The 19563-nt window shown below is 41.3% G+C and overlaps 1 protein-coding gene across 2 annotated transcripts in view; it reads right to left on the reverse strand.

The window, feature by feature from the left end:
* Positions 1-19215, reverse strand: part of camsap2a (calmodulin regulated spectrin-associated protein family, member 2a) — a 50573-nt gene extending 31358 nt beyond the window's left edge. For both annotated transcript variants that reach the window (XM_041934771.1, XM_041934770.1), the window contains exons 1-2: positions 18645-19215; positions 12411-12670 (exon numbers count right to left, since the gene is read on the reverse strand). In XM_041934771.1, the coding sequence (XP_041790705.1) occupies positions 12411-12670; positions 18645-18783 (399 nt within the window). In that variant the 5' untranslated portion in view covers positions 18784-19215. The remainder of the gene's footprint in view (positions 1-12410; positions 12671-18644) is intronic.
* Between the last annotated feature and the right edge of the window lie 348 nt (positions 19216-19563).

The following is a 19563-nucleotide window of genomic DNA, read 5'->3' on the forward strand; positions in this document are numbered from 1 at the left end:
CTGCTGAGCAATTTGAGGATATTGATTTGGATCTGCTGCGGTCTGATGAGATAAAATTACAACAAGGAGAGTTAATCTTATTTACTAAACCGCAGACCCGCAGTCTCTTACCATACTGAATGACACCAGGCCATTGTCTGGGAGGAAGAGGTTAAAGTAGGACGACATGCTCACTCCAAGATCCTGGTGTTTCTGGCACTTGGATCATGAATACTTTAAAACGCCACAAAGCAACTTCTTTCTGCACTGAAGTCAGAAATGTTTGGATAAACTGTACAATAACTTTTCTGACACAATACTTAAGTGTGACACCCACAGTTTCATTCCCTCCATGCCAACTCCACTGGTATAAACATGTAATTAAATGGAGGAAGAGAGTGGAGGAGGAGGAACAAAGACGATGAAGAGTGATGCAGACGAAAAGAGAACTACTAGAATCTAGATGTCCTGAAACAATTTAGAGCATCATTTATGAAAGTAAGCATTGTTAGCATTTTTAGAATGAGAGTAGGAAAAAGTGTCACTCACTGAGGGCTGAAACTTCATCCTAATAAAAGAGAACCCCTCAGTAGAACCCCTGGAGAGAGTTACTTTTCTATTAAGTATTTTATAGTAAGCCTAAGACTTGGATGTCAACCAAAAGCTTAAAAAGATGTTTTTGTATGTTGGCTGAAATCAGGGGCAGAGATTTTCCTTTTGCCCAATACTGATGTTCACCGTGACAAAAAAACTGTCTCGGTCAACATTTCAGTTGGGATATTTGCTGTTTGCAGCCTCAGACAAGCATCACAGAGGTGCTGAACAACTCAAAAGACATCTATGCATCAAACTAAAGGGTTTAATAAGCTTGACTCTTGAGATCAGAAAGGAAAAGTGCTTGAGCTGCACTCAAGTTGCTGATTTGTACTTCAAAGTGATGACTTGCTGCAGAGATACTGCAACAGACACGGGATTTGAAGGCTGCCATTTCTGCATCTTCATTTCTAAACCCCGAATTTACAAAAACTTGGCATATTCAACATATCAACCTTGGACTTTATGGCAGGGTGCAACGTCCGAAGGCTAAAATGGCACTGAGGACACTAAAATTCCTGCATACTAATAGCAGTAGTATATAAAGCAATCATATGATTATCAACACTGACTGTATTAACATGAGCACTACTATTTCACCATAATTCTGAATATGACAATATTCCAGATTTCATACAGGTGATATAAACAGCATGTTCTGGTTGGATTTTCTGAATTGGGCCTTATTCTGAATGGAGTATTCAATGGACATATATACAGCATATTCAGAATATCCGTCTCAGTTGGGGTTTTAACCGCAGCTTGCGACACACGGCCTCTTGCCTGTTAATGGTCAGCTCTGTGTGTTGCCCAGCCAACAGTTTGCAAGGCTGGGGTAGAGATGCATGCACGAAACAAAAGCCCACATTTCTGGTCAGACTAACACACCTACTTTTAAACATTATGAAAGACTTGGATGTCTGCAGGTTTTTGGATATGCACAAATATGACAATGCCGACCTATTCATTTTCATTAGCTGTGTAAACAGCTTAGTAGGAATACTGTTATAAAGTACATCAAAACGGAATATGTTGTGCATGTAAACGTAGTTACTGATGAACTGATAACAAAGCTGTCAGTAGATCAGCTGACCCTATAACGGAGCTCCTATGTTTGCTCATTGCAACAAAATAGATGCAACTCTTCTTCTTGAATAAATGTGGAAAATGCCCCTTTAAAGCTCCTCTGCACTCAGTGCTCAAGAAGCATACATAAATAGCAGTGTGCTGCAACTGAATTAATTCTGAGTAAGAGTTGCTGTACTGTGTAACACAGACATGGACAGTCAGTGATGATCAGCTGACCATGCGTAAATGTCAGAAGAGAGCTGGAAGGAAGAAGAACGGTTCATGGATGCTGAGCGGCCGTTAGATGGAGGAAATGAGTGGAAGAAGGACGGGAGGAAAGAACAGGAAGCAGGGAAGAGGTTCACTGGCCAAAGAAAGGTTTAGCTTTTCTCATTACAGCAGACCTGCCTGTCGTTTGCTTGGCTGTTTCCCCTGCGATATCCCATAATATCGTGTTTTCTAACCTTTAGGTGTTGCTGAGCACATATGCTTTCCGTCAGCATGGCTTTACTTGATATTCACACAGTTGCACATATTAATTCCTGCAGCCACTGCTGGCCACTGAACAGCTCCACTGAGCATTCGTGGATCAGATGTCTTATCTAGACGGCTACAAGAGGGGAAAACGTTGCCAATTCACCCTTTTTTCCAGGATTGAAAATGGTGACCTTCTGACTATAACACCGCTGCTACTCTAACCTTTAGTTCCTGCTTCCCCAGAGATACTGCCTTTATCATACACTGACTATGAAAACTATACAAACGTTAAGATATTCTGATCACACGTTGATGGATGAATTGCACACATTCATCCAGTCATGGACCATTCTGTAGACACAAAGACAAACATACACACACCCACAAGCATTTTTTGCTTTCTCATTTAAGCTGATTAGGTCTATAAATCTTGCTTTGATTTCTCAAGAGGTAAGAAGGTGCTCCTTCATGGTCAATATCCTGCTTTTATTGTGCCGCTACATGGCTAGCTCTCTGTAATTCCATCCGGGCAGCACAACACAACACAATTCATCTTTAATACGGCTTCTTGGTGAAAGAGGAGAGATGAAAATCCACCGTAGAAGCCCGATTTAACATCGCACAAAGGAAGTGCAAAAACAAACCGCGACGACCTACAAAAGACAGTGTGTGCTGCATTTCACCTCAGCTTTGTGTGTCTGCCGTAAATAAACTAAAATCTCTATTGTCAGAGCTCTGAGATGCTTGTTGTGGCCTGAACCTTGTAGGGGAAGATGCAAAATACTTCACTACATCATTGGAATCAACACACTGGCTTTATTCTGCACTGGAAAATGACCTGAACTGAGGTAATGGCTACAGTGATGTCTTCACCACAACTTACAGTAAAAAGCCTTAAGGGGCTTCAGCGGGTGATGGCTAACGATCAGTCTGTGCCTGTTTTTTATTGGAGAGCGAGGCTTTCTTGATTATTTATGATAATCCTCAACTTCAAAATGATCATAAACTGAACAAGCCTACAGTAAATCACCAAACGTCTGCACTGCAGTCTCCCAGACCTCCGCAGGTCTCAGGAAACACACACACACACACACACACACACACACACACACACACAGTGATTCAACATTAACTCAGGGGTGATGTAATATTGAAGCCCAGTCTGCTTTTAGTATTACAGCTCTCCTGTCCAGGCCCACAGGCTCCACGCTGGGGCATATGTCTAAAAATTGAATCTGTCTTGCTTCAGGTAACTTCACGCCAACTCAGCTGGACATGGAAAAGCTCTCAGCTGTACCTCTCTCTCTCGTCTCTTTTGAAGGTCACCTCGAGTACCGCAAAGTTAAAGGGAAAAGCAGTACCTGTGAAAGATCTAGCTTTCTTCATGTGAACATATATTCTTTGCTTTAGTGAAAAAGAAACAGATGGTAACATGAAACAAAGCTCAAGAGCTGATCTTCTCAAAGTTTGTTTCATCCTCACTGGTTGCCACATCGATTGGGTTTGATACAGGGCAACATATCAAGAAATCCAGATAATCACACAAAGGTATCTGATAGCCGACGCAGAACTGCACCTTTAAGAAACGGTGGCCCATAAAGATTGAGGTAACTCTCTTTCAAGAGAATGGAAGCTAAAATAGCAGTACAGTGCACCGACAATAAAAACAGCTCATTCAGAAATGCAGAAATAAACAGCAACATTGTCTGTTTATGCACTTTCTGATGTTTACTAAAACTCACAACTTTGCAACAAGTTGATGTAGAAAAATCCTTAAATTATATTTAAGTATTTCACATCTGGAAAGACGGTCTTTTTAGAAACTGTCTACGCAGCAGAGAGACGCAAATATTCTGGAAACTGGAGCTACATGACCAGAGAAAACAGAGAAAAAGGGCCTGTGGTAAAAGGTAGGAAACCTACAACAACCAGAATGCACTGCGCCACACCAGATCACAAAGGCTCCCACTGGTGGGTGACGTACTGTGAGTTGGGTGGTGTTTGGTTACAAAATATCTGGTATTACAACTAAACAGTACACTAAAATAAGCTTCTGATGTTTCTAACATTTGAGGTGAGAAATAGGCGATGCACTAACAGAATCTTCATTCATATTTGATCAGCACTGCTTAGACTGACAGTTTGATCTGACTGGAGGGAAGTCACATCTGCATATACTGCCACAGTGTAATGATACAAAGCTGCTTGAATCAGTTTCACTGCATGTTTAAATCCTTTGAAATTACAACAAATTTCAGGTGAAAGAATCAAGAAAAATCCTTGAGGTGAAATTCTGAATTGAACTAAACCATTTAATTAACTGGAACATGGCTGCTCCCAGAACTGTTTGCAATACCCTGAACTGGATTTTGAACAAATTCTCCCACAATTAATCAAAATCTTTTGGAAATGTAAAACCTCTTCTTTCTCTGCAGTCTTCCCTTTTCAAATGAAGGCATGGCATAACTCCTTTAACAGCTTGTGAGCAGAAATAAAAAATGCTCTCACACACAATTGCACACATGCCCATGCACACAAAATACCAACTGTGAGGTCTGGCATCAGTTGTGGGAATGGAGCTTTTAAGCAGCATACCTTCCCCCTCCATATGCTCCCAACCCCAACCTAGCAATTATATGGAAACCTCAAAGCTAACCTTAGAACGCTATCTGGGGACAGGATCATGGCCACCAGCCAGAGTTGACCTAGCCCTGGAGATACGCCTGTACTTCAAATCCTTCCATCGTGTTTGAAAAGGCCCACTGGGCTGAAACTGTTTCATGTGTGGATAGTGATTAAAGAGTGCTTGATTTAATTTAAAGGGGAATACCACTCATTTTACCTGCCGTTCAGAATATACATCTGTGAGAATCCAGGCAGGATATTGAAGGATTTCGCCATCAGTCAAATCTGGTACAATGCATAATTTCTCGTTGTTTCTAAAATGTTCTACACACTTATACAATGTCTTTGTCCCAAAAATTTGCTTTTCTATTTACAACATATTCTCCATTTCACACTTTGTGAGATCTCATTGAAAGCACCCTGAAACTAGGTCTTCAACAAAGCAGAGCACAGAGCAGCAGATTATCTGCAGAGCGTTGCCAGATTTTACCAGTCACCAGTTCAGGATCATGGTTCTCAGTCTGGCTGCACACTGACTGTGCCAAACATCTACTTATGTGGAGAGAAAGACAGAGAATTGTATTCTACGTTGTTTTGGTGCATTTCCGTGAACAGTTATGCAACAATTAAAGAGAATGCAGTCAATGTATTGGTCTCTGATGGAAGTAATTCGAATCATGAAGCCATTATTGCTGCATTATTGTGTTGTACTTCAGATTTGACATGTTCTCTCGTACCTGTCGGAACTAACTCACACTTCTGAAAATTAAAACACATGCTAGAATAGTATAATGAATAATAACACTTGTTTAATTTAATCTCAGAAAATGGGATTCATATCTAAAGCTCTGCAGCCGGCCAAATCTGCAGCAGCATAAATTCATTACAGATTAAGTGCTATTACAGCCTCACCAATCCTTAATGTCAGTAATAAGGGAAAACCAGGTGAATATTTTAAGATCTGTAGTGAGGATGATTTCTCATAAAATCCCCTGCTCTCAATTCTAAAGTGAATATGACATAGATTTTCTTTATTATAATAATAAGCTTACTGAGCCAATATCCCCAACCAGAAGATGTAGAATTTCATACTAATGTGGTTCAAAATCTGCACGTTCACCAGAGAAATATGACTTTTTCCTGTGTGTCTAATCTATGTAAGTAACCTTACCTTTTCACCACTGAACTGAGAACGTGTAAGCTGCTTTGTCTCTTGTGCTGAAGAAGACATCCTGGTAGTTACTGCATTTATTTTCTCAACATGAAAAGTTCTGTCCACGGGCGTGTTACTTCCTCAGGCTGAGCCACCAGACACTCACCTGTGTCCAGACAGGAAACGTCTTGTGAATCGTTCTCAGTCTAGCTCCTCACCTGGGGTCAATTGTCTTGGAGCTGTCTCCTCTGAAAACACAGCTCCCAGGCTCACAGGGCACACAATCTCTTTCATTACAATAGACGGGTTTATTTCACTAACTGCATTTTGAAAGGTATTTCTGCATATTAGACTGTATCAAATGAAATGGACACAAGCCTGAGCATGTTTTCCTCTCCGCCCTGCAGGAAGGCATCTAGATATGTGCTCCTGTGTTCAGGGTTGAGAGCAGAGAAGCATCCCCACGATGCCTGAACTCTCATCATGTGGGCTCAGCATTACTGTTTTTTCTTATCTCTATATTTTTAATTAAAGCACAAACAAACAAAACATATGAGCCTAACACGCTGTCTAACTGCAGTGCAGAAAGATGCTTGGGACATCACATGATGTGCTCGCTGCCTACCCATCCATACTGTGCTGCCTGGGAGTCGCCGCTGGCAACGAGCATAACATACTGGCTGTGCCGTCGCCGAGGCCGAGGAGGACAGAAAGTACTTGGATGGGATTCCCTTCCACCCTGCTGCTTCGGCTCCTCTTTGTTCGTAAGATCAAGGACAGGAGAAGGACAGAAGAAGCTAGTTTGATGTTGAGAAGTATTTTTTTCTGCCTGGCACTCGGCTAAGCTTTCTGTACTTCACCTTATGTCTGTGTGTGTGTGCGTCTTTGTGTGCGAGGCAATGCCGTCTGCCTGCTTGTACGAATCCAGCATTTCAGTGTTCTCGGCCTCAGAACGTGGCAGCGTTCTCGCAGAACATAGCTGCACATGCGAGCACACACTGCGCATACAACACAGAAGCAACGGCACCCCCGCTCTTGCACCCACCTACACACACAACACCCTGCCTACTGGAGTGTAACCATGGAAACGGAGCGCCTGCCCAATAGGGGATGCGATGGAGGCAGCAGAAGAGAGGAGGAAGTGTGTTCACCTCTATTCATCCATGCTGTACATGAGTTGATGAATCAATCTGTCACACAGCAGAACACTGACAATCACTTTTTTTTATTAATATAGAGGTTAAATATTAATATAATAATCTTTATATATTCAAATGTGTATGTAGCGATTGCTTAGACACGTTTTTACATATCCAACAGAAAATATTAGAAACGTCTGAAGAATGTAAACTGATGCATTTATCTTGATGTAGGTGGAAATCTTTCTTCCCTAAAGGTGCAGACTGAAGCTCAACGCTTTGTTACATTCTTGATAAAAATAACGCACATAAAAGCAGAATCACTGCTTCATATTTTTGTGAATTTAGATTTATTTCTGGCTCTTCTTCTTGTTGATAGCTTTCCATAGTCTCGACCGTAACACACAATGATGTTAGTGTACCATAACAGAAGAATATGATGCATGTATGTGGTGTTATGCGTTTCGGGTTATATGGTGTTTTTGTTGGTGTGTATATATATATATATATATATATATATATATATATATATATATATATATATATATGGTTTGTAGTCATTCAGCTTCTGTTAACATTGTTCCATGGTTACTTGTTGCATTAAGAAATACTAAAAAGGGCTTTTACTAATAATAATAACTATAATAAGTAATAATAACTGCTTAATCAGACGCAAGAGGGACTTGCCAGGTTACTATGGTGCTTTACTTAATTTACCTTAAAATGCATCTAAAGGAATCCACAAACTGACAGTGAGCTGACTCTTGCAAAAGCTGTCACTCTAAAGCAGCCTGCTTTCAACAAGAACTATAGAATAAATCTGTTCATGTACACATCAGAAGTGCATTGACCATTAAGGCTGGATTTAAAAGCATTCTCTAACATAAGTGTGACTATAAATCTGTCTGTTTTACGGCTTTTCTGACACACAGTCACAGACACAGCACCCATATAGCCAACAAAGCCCCTCAGAAACCATATTAGGTGCTATGTTCTCAGTATTCACAGCATACGGCTCACAGCATAGAGTCTGATTTATACAGTTTATTAAAACCCTTGGCAGCAACATGACCTATTAACTACAGCTTTATCAATTATTAAAGCTATGACATTCAAGGTTTGGCAGCCTGGAAGATCATCGATCTTCACCACGATGAGGTTGAGAAAGTACAGAGTTTTGAGATTATTCTAGTAGGTTGTTTCTTTTGGCATCTAATACATCCCCAACTTACTATCCTGCGGATGATCTACAGGCTTTTGTTTAGCAGCTTTAGATTCTGACGCATTTTATGACATTATTTTATTTATTCAGAAGATGATGGCCTAAATAATAGATACGCTTATTACATTATTGGTTGTCGCTGGGTGAAATCACGCCTCTGTTCATTCTTCCTCAATATGCATGTTTTATTTCAGAAAAAATGTATTTTCTAAATTTTAGATGATGTTTGCAGTTGTGGTCTTTATTCCAAGGTGGCACAAAACTGTGTGAAATCCTGGTCTGATTTCCCAACAAAAGGCTGGATTTACTGTCTTGTCTTTGAAACACAGGGGATGGACAAAATTTCATCAACACGTATACCGTTTACTGAAACCAATAACAGCAATCCTGCTTTTTTGCAAAGCTAATTTGAATCGAGGGAAGATAAAGAGCAGCGCTTGTCCCATTCTCATTATCACCGCTGAGGTGCCCTTGAGCAAGGCAATTAACCAGCAGTGCTCCAGTGGGGCTGCTCTGTCTGAATTTGGAGCAGAGTGTTGTTGCAAAAGTGTTCATGTTGATCCCAGAATAAATAAAGGAAATTGCTAAATGCCAAACACTGTTTCTGTACATTACTCTGTACACCCATCTCTGCTGTCCACTCCACTCTACAGTGTGCAGTTAGGTCCTTGGATAGCTACACAATATGATGATATATTGTGTGATAATAGAAAAGCATCTGTCGTTTCATATTATGCTCTGTTGTCTACATTGTCGTGTCACTCTTTGTGTTCTTCTGCATGGCACAGATTTTGCTCGTATCCCACAGCTACGCACGCTCAGGACACACGTAACAACATACTTGAACACATGCAGACATAACACCACAGAATTTAGTTTCATTCATCATGTATAAAGCGCGTGGCTGTTTTGAATCTTGACGTTACTCTCATCCCGCTCAGTGAAACGTCTCCGTGGCAACAGAGTTAAACTTAAGATCAGGATGTCGATTAATCAAGCAAAGACACTGGCCTTTGTTTCAATAATGCTTATTTGCTGTTATGGTGTCTGACTTTGGTATGACGTTTTCTCCATGACCTCAGCAGCAAAGACACAATCTGAAGAAGCTGATGTGCAATTCATGTTATTTGGAGATTTCACTGTTCACATTTACTTGGTTTTTCCCTTGCGTGTTTTCAACAATTAATTCTCAAGAGACTTGGCAGTGAAAGCCTTTTGATAATGAATCTCAGCTATTAACATGCTAGCAGCTATGCTTCATGTAGGCTGCAATGTGCAATGTGTCTAGAATGCCCACATCCACATCTCTCCCTCACTCTGTGAGCACTACAGGTGGAGGAGAGTGTCAGTGATACAGAGCGGTGTAGGCGACTGAGTGGGTGGCAGCTGCGATTCCGATCCCGTGTCTTCACATGTGGGAATCCGTCACATGGCTGAAGACAGAAGGATGAGTGGGCAGAATAGTGACAGAAAGAGAGAACGTCAGTTTGACGACCTAGTGACAGTGTCAGCACATGTGCTCTGTTATGACGTGTGTCAGACAGAGCTTCAGCAGCATCTAACTCTGCTGCTCACTGGCCTACTAAAGCTCCCTCGAACATCCCTTAAAAATGCTTATTCTGGAAATTCTTATACTGGGCCTTATGCAAACTGCTGACTTAAAAGAAAGCTCAGCTTGAAATGCCACAAAGCAGCATTTAATGACATTGCTTATCAAGAGCAGTTTACAGTTAGAACAGCAGGTATGTGCTCAGTCTCTTGCTTCCAGGGTAAAACCAGCAATGTTTTACTTTTGGGGGCAGATTATCAAGCCATCAAACAACCGTCTTTAACTCCTCCAGAAGAAATTTCTGCTCTTCTTGCAGACTCTCCACTCCCCCACAGAGCTCATCCTGTGGCAGCATCCGGTCACCTCTTGATGTTAAAGCAGTTTCTAAATAATAGATGATCCCCTGAACTGTCATTCCAATGTGCAGCAGGTAATCTGCATGGACTGTCTCAACATCTGCGCAATGTCACCATAGCAAACAATATGTTGCACCTTTTTGGTTTCCCTAAAGCTCATTAAAATTGATATGACAATTTAGTTAGATTTAGTTAGGGTCCTACAATTAACCTTGAGCATTTCTCCGACCATGATGAAGTAGATCTCATAATAAATGAGAAATAAGCAGTGACCTGTAAGATGTGTGGCGCCGACAGCAACAGAAGGACACAACTAACCGAGAAGGGCAAATGAAGATTAACAGACGAAAAAAGAATGAATGAATGATAGAAGAAGTGGAATGAGCAACGATGGAGGGAAGATGGGGGGATAAAATAAGAGAATGTGAAAAGGATGGAGGAAGGAAGGTGTTTTGGGAAATGGTAAGGGTTGAATGTAAAGATGGGTGGCATGGAGACAGAGGAAAGGGTAGACAAAGACAGAACAATGTTAGGGAGGTGGGAAGAGTGTCAATGGAGGACACAGGGAAGAAGGAAAGTGAATTAGCAGAAGGTACCTTCACACTCCTCTAGCAGCTCATTTTCACATTCACAACAACCTGCTCGGTCACGCACACGCACACACACACACACACACACACACACACTGCCGCTTTCTGGCAAACCATTCAGTCATGAACTGTGTCGGGTTAAAATCAACTGCAAAACTCTTTTTCCGCTCTGGACTGGAAAATAAACTAGAAACGCTGAGAGACAGACAGAAATACAGGAGCTTCAGATTCAGATTCACAGCACAAGCTGTGGGCACACCTACAGGACAACATCAAATTCCACTGTAAGCTTGTGCTAAAGTACGTGTTGTCTTCACAAAACAAAGTGCTTGAAATGTAAATCCCAACAAAACTTAAGTAATTTTTGAATTAGCATAGAAAGGAAATTAAAACCAGCGAGACTCTACAAACAGACTGCAGGCAAACTGTGTGCTAATTGTGTCTCGATTGCAATTCACTGAAGCAATAAAGCCTCCTATTGAGACTTGGTGCCCAAATAATGAAGATCCCTCATTCTCACTCAACAGGATTCCTGCAAGGCCATCTCTATAGTGAACTCCAGCATGTGCAGATAGGCAGATGAGCTATAAAGACAGTGAGAGATGACAGGCACATGCAGGACAGTGGATGCCTGGAGGTCTAAGTCAGCTTGTACTGCTTCTTTTTGGGTTTGAATCCAAAGAAGTGTGTATGAGAGAAGTAAAGAAGTCACACCTTCTGTCTCACCGTACCTTTTCACTGTTACTATTGTTGCTGTGTTGGTTTAATTCCCTTGTTGGTTTTGTGTCATCTTTTTAATTCAATGTGCTGTTATAAGTTATGGGCCATTAAGAGACAATGCAATTTCAAACACTATTAAAGTGAGTTTTTTATCTGCTGCTACAGACTGCAGTCTGGCTAATGCAAAATGAATGGGGACCTCATTTCAGTAATCCCTGTGGTTGGCCACTTTTAACTGAGTGACCACGGGGATATATATTTTACAAATTATACCAGCAGAAAGACTGCATTGATCACAGTCAGTGGTATGCCTGACTGTGAATCTATTACGGTTTATTAAATTTAATATCTGCTTTCTTTTTACAGATACCTGCACCAATTTTTCAAAATAAAATCCCATGATTATAAGACCCTCCTGAGCAATACTTAGCTGACCAGGATGTTCATCGTTCAGTCAGGGCATATTGCCCAGTTAGGATGGAGCAAGGATCAACCAACTTGTACAGTTCGCATGCACTCAACTTGTGTGAATGCGAGCATTAATATGTGAATGTGAGTACCACGTCCTGTTCTTGTAGCTTGCTACTCCAGTATGCCCTCTGTTTCCTGGTTAACTAAAGTTTACAAGACACGCTGGATGGAATGAAGGAATGAGGAAAGAGACTATGTGTATGAAATATGCTTCAGGGCCTGAGGAAAGGGAAAGTAACTATCACACTATGGTACTGAAGTGGTGACAAATGCACTGCTGGGAATACTCAAAATAGCGAGTTGGAGGAGTTCCTAGACGTGATGACCGCTATGACATATTAATAACAACTTGTTGCCCACAAGGCAGGAAGTTGAGAGTTTCTGCATGCAATCATTATGGTATATCCCAACCACAATCTGGCCGGCATCCCTTAAATTCAAGAAAAGGATTCAAAAATCTCTCTTACCATTTGCAGAGGCCTCTTTCGAAGGTCCCTCTCAGTGACCAGTCTCTCCTGGTCGGTGACGTAGAGCCCACGCTGAGCCAGTGCATGGATGACGGCATCGTGGCCCAGCAGGGGCTTGGCAGCGTCGCTCTTCAGGATGAGGCTGCCGGCCCTGCAGTAGAGGTCTGCAGACAGCAGGAGGCTGGCCACCGGAGGCTTCAGGTGTTCCTGCTCATACTGGTCTGTGTAGAAGGGGTCCTTTAAGTCTGCCGGGATGCTGTCTGTTTGATGGAGGAGAGAAGGTGAGGTTTTGGTTAAGAGATTTTGCTAATATGGATGTGCAATATATAGTTATAGTAATATGATAAAATAATTCATATTGTTGATGCAGATACACAACAAACCACAGTAATATGTAGGAAGTGACTGTGAAAACAAAAGGGGGCACTGCGACAAACCTCAAGTTGAGTACGAGCAGAGCCAAAAATATCTTTCAGTCTTTTGTTTCATCATCTACAATATTATTCCTGCACAAATACCATGAAACACTGTGATAGTATTTTTGGGCAGTATCGCCCACACCTCCGTGGCAGTAATGTGTTTAATCAATTGCATTTTAAATATGAATATGAAAGCAACTAAGTCCTTCATAGTAGCATGTTCAGAATTTCCTGTGTCAACAAATCACCATCAGCATCTACAAAACACAGTCAGCCGACTGAGCAGGGCATGAAAAAGACAATGAGGGGGCAGACATAAGTAACAAAAAGAAAAGTTCAAATGCGAGTTGAAGATAAGGGCAGGGGGAATTTTCTATCCCTGTGCTAAAAAATGGAAAACAGAATGACATTACTTTTATTTGGCAAGCCTGCTTCTTTCATTGCCACGCTTTGACAATATCTTGACATGGATATGTGTGGATAGACCTCAGCGTTGCTATGGCAACTGCATGAGGAGTGGAACCCGATCGATTCATCTAGTCTGTATCTCTGCAGCTTCCAGCTCCCTGGGAACACCCCTCTCACTGCCTGCCTCATCAAAGACAGAGATGGTGTGTGTGTGTGTGTATCCATCACCTGAAGCAAGTCCACTGCAGGGGGATAGTCTACGAATAATTCAAAACCAGTCTTTTTTTTATTGCTTTTGTCTCATACCTTTTCTTGGCAGTGTTTGCTGAGGTGGGATGAGTTTTATAAACCACTTCTTGAAACAGACAGCTTGGCTATTGTGTAGAAAATATCAGCAAGAGCCTCTTTTTCTGCAATTGATCAAACAATAAAATCCTGATTAATTGGTTTCAAATGAGACGCGGCTGTTGCATGAAAGCATTCAAATACATCTGCACACACTCCAGATGCAGAGCTCATCACTGCGTCCACAATAGGAGAAAAGATGTATATTGTGATAACTGCCTGAGTGCATGCAAAGAAACATGTAGTGAGGATGGCTTTACACTCCCTGACACTCCTGCCCATCCTCCAACAGGCCACCGGACACACAAACACCCCCACCAATACAAAACAGTCAATGAATCACCTGCTATCAGCGAGGTCATCTACAGATTGACTCTGTGTTATTATGGAGCAGAAATGCAGACAGCAGCAGTAGCTGCTAGGGTTAGATGCCTTTCCTGTAAGTACTACGTCATATTATTGATCCCAACAAAGAAATTAATCTTTTCTCTGGCCCTCCCCCTTAATTCTCCACAGGGTGGTCAGAGGTCAGGCTGAGCTACAAAACAACACCCCTGTCGCTTGTAGTGTGTCAGCGTTTTGCACAGGTAGCTTAACAGTTACATTTTTCATTTAAATCTTATATATATTTTAACTGTAAGGGCAGTGTTAACACCAATACAACAGCATCATTGAAGACAGAAAACTTTACGTCTTATGAGCAAACCTTATCGAGAAATTTTACTCCAGTTCTAATTTATTATTTATTTTTCCATATTTAATTACATTTGCTGTACTGTATTTTCGGTAATTATGGAGGGAATTCTGTGAAACCTTGCCTCACACTCACAATATTCCAGTATTCAGCTGTTCACTACAGAGCAGAGCCACTGCTGTTTGAATAAGGACATCTGTTAAGTACTTTTAAGAATTACCCCAACATTTTCCCCACTATTCAAACAGGACAGTTTCTAGTCACAGTGACTACGTTTGCGTGCACAAAAAATTCCAGCTTTTACCCTTATTCAGAAAAAGACAATATTTCTACAAAGCTCTTTACATGGCTAATGCAAATGAATGTTCCACTAATATTCCTGTTTACATGCAGCTGTTTGCACTCTGATTAACAAACACAGTCTCCCTCTTTCATTTGTTCAACCATCTCCTTGAAAAGGTTGGCATTGTTATATTTGTATATATCCAAAAACCTGCCGAAGTCTTTCATACTGTTTAAAAGTAGGTGTGGTTCTCCTTCCAAGGCTGAAATATGGGCTTTTCTTTTGTGCATGCATCTCCTGCCTCGTAAACTGCTGGCTAGGCACAGAGCTGACCATTAACTGGCAAGAGACAGTTTGTCACAAACTGTGGTAACAACTCCAACTGAGGCGCATGTTGAATGCACTATGTCCAAAGAACACTGCTAAAACCTGAATAATATCAGCATATCTCACAGGTCTTAATCAGAAGATGGTCCATCATATGCTGTTTACATGACTCATACCAAATTTCCAACACATGTAGTATTCGGAATGAAAGCGTAATATTAGTTGTAGTGTACACTGGTATCAGTTTGCGCTGTCTGATTGTATTTGATTGCATCTTCTAACAGCAGATGATCTGCTGCATAGGCTACATCTTGTATCTACCAGACTGCATATTCTTCATGCTCTCCTGCATTGGTGTAATGAGGCAGATGCATGTGAAGTATTCAGAGCAGCGTAGGCAGGGATCTGGAGATGAGCCTGCTCTCTCTCCCTCTCTTTCTCTCTCTCTGGAGGGCTGTATTTTTGGAATCAACCCACTTCTATCAGTCCTGATTGAAAATACACAGAGGATCTGCGAGGATCCTCATGTTTGCTGGGCTATTACAACACAGTACAAGGAATAATGTGCTCTGCACTGTGGCTACAGCACCAGAATATCATTTTGTCTGCACTGCTCAGACAAACGGAGCTGTATTGGTTAATTTCTTAAACATGCTGATGTGTTTAAACCCATATGAACATTACAGAGATAGTATTGTAATAACTATAATAAAAGGGATCGAAATGAGAAATTGAATGAATGTTATGGGACAGAATTCAGAGGAATCTAACAGACCGATTGTCTTGGGTTTATTTTAGATCTTTGCAGCAATGTAAACAGATTCACTGTGTTACTGAGTTATGACTGTTGAGGCGTTTTGCACCAATGCAATCAAACTGAAAAAGAAAGTCTCCCTGTTGTTTATTTCACTTTCTGCAGCAACTCCCTGATATAAAAGTTATTTGGGTGTTGCAGTCTTGCATGATCTTTTATCTATACTTCCTTTCAAAGGTCTGGTTGGAAATGTAAGTCAAACAGAATGCAATCATAAACAAGAAAAATGGGTCCCCTGATCAGAAGTCAGCTTGCGAATGCAAGGCTGTTTCCCCAAACAGAGGGCGTTTGCCACAAGGGACGAGCATCTCGAGTATATTCTCTCTACCTGTGGGAGACATGTTTTTGAGTTAAGTGATTGTGCTCTGCAGGTAAGTGTGGGCAAACAAATTCTAATATGAAACGACAAACAAGGTGTTAAAATGGTTCAGGCACAGAAAACGAATAACCAAGTGTGGAACTGAAGCATGGTTACTAAACCCTCCTGCACAGTGACTGTACTGCATTTCCAGGGGCCCTCACAAAGTGCAGAAACTCCTGAGGTGAGATTTCCTACAACCCAGCATTAGGCTAAAATCGCTTTCACTTCAGCGTAAGTGAATGGAGATCCAATCCACACAGCGGTCTGTCATTTACAACCAAACTGCTGCTCATTTTTCATTACTTTAACGCAGCATATTTTATTTCTGTTACATTAAAGCAAAATTATAACTCTGATTCAGCTAAATGGCAAACATTCGCTTACTGTAAGGGCAACACTGAAATAAGGTCATATACAGTAGTGTGGGCCACATGCCTCAGAATCTCATGTGTCACATGGGAAATAAAAGAAAAATTGGGACATAATCCGTGTTGGGAAACTCAGCCTTAGTTTGTAAATGGTGGCAGTGGCCTCAGTGTGACACAAATAGATATTCTCTTTGAGCTACTTTATGCTGAAAGGCTTCAGTTTGATTAATTTAGTTGTATTTGCTTAAGCCTACAACCTGACAGACGTACCTTGAATTTATGATTGTGATTAAACACTTTTTGAAACATTTGTGGGAATTGTGTATCACTTTTTTTGTTTTACTTTTGGCCGGGAGCCATGCATTGCAGCTTTAATTATAACTCTAGGGCCATGCATGGTAGAAGCATGATGCCAATCATACAAGTTTTTCCACATTGATGGTCTGGAAGAAAAGTGATCTTGTTCTGCATCTCTGTTCTCTGATGTCACCTCACCAGCCCTGGTTCTGTCACCTAGCATAGCATAGCATAGCATAGCACGATGGCATGTGCAGTGGAGGTGTGCTCAAAGTTTTAAGAGTCCTTAAGAGTCCTTCCCTTGTGCATTTTCAACCAGGCAACTAAAAGGTGAAAAACGATGCCATAGCAACATGACAGACATCTATATTTAGCACATTTCTACTTTGACGGCAAAAAATCCTCAATCTCAAGTATGCTAGCTGGTGACATATTACTTTTTCACTATACAGTTCTGTTGAATCTCTGCTGTTTATACTGTGTAAATGTGACTTCAATGAGTGTTTCAGTTATGTACCACCACAGCTCAAAGTCACTGTGATAGGAGAGGGGTTGTCACAGAGATGTTGGCATAAGGACATGACTCCCTGCTAATGTAAACCTGTGTTGTTGTCATTCCTACTGATGGACAACAGAGGGTGATAAGATGTTATTCATTACGCAAAACACCTTTAATTCTCTAATCCTGCAACCATTGTGAGTATTAAAAGCATAATTTTCAATTATTCAAAATGCAATAAATGCACGTTGTGTGGTTTCTCAGCATCAGTGCTTTGCAGTGTAGTCCAACATTAACACTTTAACATGGTGACAAGAACAGGATCATTCATCTCAGGTAAACGACCATTGAACAAACTGGTCCTTTTGAACCCTCAGATGACTTTCTGCAAGGGGAGCCATGGTGTTACAACCCTCCCATCTATCTGCGTGTTATCCACACTGGCCACATTATCAGACTGATGTGCCATTTTGCTTTCACTGCACAGCTTGAACATGTGGGAGGCAATTTAGAGGTACAGAGCCAGACTACATCCATACATTCCCTGCCTAAAGATGAAAGCTTGATTAAGTTAAAAGAAAATCCATTAAACCTGTAAATGTGCTGCACAACTGAAAGTAATGTACAGTAATTGCAGTGTGAAGCCACTTCTGGCTACTTTTTTTTTTTATCACAAAACAGGTTTTGCCCTTTGAGACAATGTTTTGAGGAAAATCCAGAATATCACATTATTTATGAAAATCAAGATGAATATGACAAAAGTCTACAAACCTTTTCATTTACTCCACATTACTGTTAACAAGTTGGCATACCCGTTATGTGCTATACACCCTGCTGGCAATGCATACAAAACCTCACATGTGATGCCTCTCTTTCTAAATTTGGATGCAGTAGCTGCCCTGAAGGTGACATCATTTGGGACACCCTCATACCTCCCTGTTATTACACTCACTGAATAATCCCTTTCCATTAAGACAGACAACATATTTATGGATCACTGGGATCCAGCACGGGAAACTGGTCTTATCTGCCCTCTTGGGATTAAATTTATTGTCTTTCCAATAGGCAATTCATTTAAGATGGTCTGCAGTGGGCAACAGCAACAGAACACAATGGTGTTTGTGCACCAAACTGGTTTTACTCTGATGGGAAATCACTGTTATTTCTACAGGGAATCCTAGCGAGAATACTGCCTCTGGCAATCATTGATGACATACTGAACATATACACTTCACGATGTCTTCACAGTATAAGGCAGATAAGATATGGTGTCTCTCAACTTCAGGTATATTACGCATTTATTGCATCAGGTTCTGTAGTAATTAATGAAACCGCTGTCAAACATGTATTTGGCAATCTAGCGTTCACATATTCATGCAGCGTGCAGGTAACTGTGTCGAGGCACAGTGGTGCACCTACCTGTCCCGTACGCTTTGGCCACCAGCCATGTGAGGCTGCAACAGATTTTGGCTCGGGAGAAGTCATAGTGCTCAAAAGACTTTATCGCTGGAGCAACGAAGGTCTTCTTAGCATCCCTGACGTCCTTAACTTCACCCATATTTCTCCCTGAATCCTGTTCTTCAACCCTACGAAGCAGCAACGCAACGCGAGAGCATCCCAGTGCTGGAATTTGGGGGAAAAACAATAAACGGCTGTAAAATTATGAGATGCGGGGTCTTTCCGGAGACTATTTACAGGTTCTTTCAGTCATAAAGTGTTAGACTGGCTGCGTTTCTTCCTCTTTTTCAGACTGGCTGACACAATGAGCCGCTAGTCCTGATTTTTTTCATCCATTCTGCAGTCTAACGTTACCAGTTGAAAACGGCTTCGTCGGACCAGGCTGGGGAGGTTTCCTTGGATTTCAGGGGGAAAACTGCTCTTCAGCTGGCATGGAAACAGAAATATTTCCATTCTTTGGGTTCTCTGGAAGCAGAAGGCTTCTCCCTTTCACGTCCATGTATTCTTGAATGGATAACTTATGTATGTAGCGTTCCCTCCTCCTTTCAGTCTCTCGGTGCTGTGGTGCGGTTTTCGTGCCGCACTGTGCCTCTCCAAGCCCTGCACCTTTGTTGAGTAATGCGCATGCGCGGAGCGTACCTTCAAATGCTGTCGGGAACGTTAACACTTTTGTTTAAGGTGTATGTTGCTGCGGCCCTGTCCCACATTTTTTTGTTATGCTTAAAGTGGTATATTGTTGGGAACTGCATCATGTCTCTGTGACATAAGTATCCCATTACAGCACGCTAATTGAATCTTTCAATATCGTAACAGCACATGACAGCACATCTTAGTTTAATGTCAGATCTTTCTATGAGCATTGAATGCATGACAATGCAAT

The sequence above is a fragment of the Chelmon rostratus genome, chromosome 4 (genome assembly GCF_017976325.1).
Source record: "Chelmon rostratus isolate fCheRos1 chromosome 4, fCheRos1.pri, whole genome shotgun sequence".
NCBI lineage: Eukaryota > Metazoa > Chordata > Actinopteri > Chaetodontiformes > Chaetodontidae > Chelmon > Chelmon rostratus.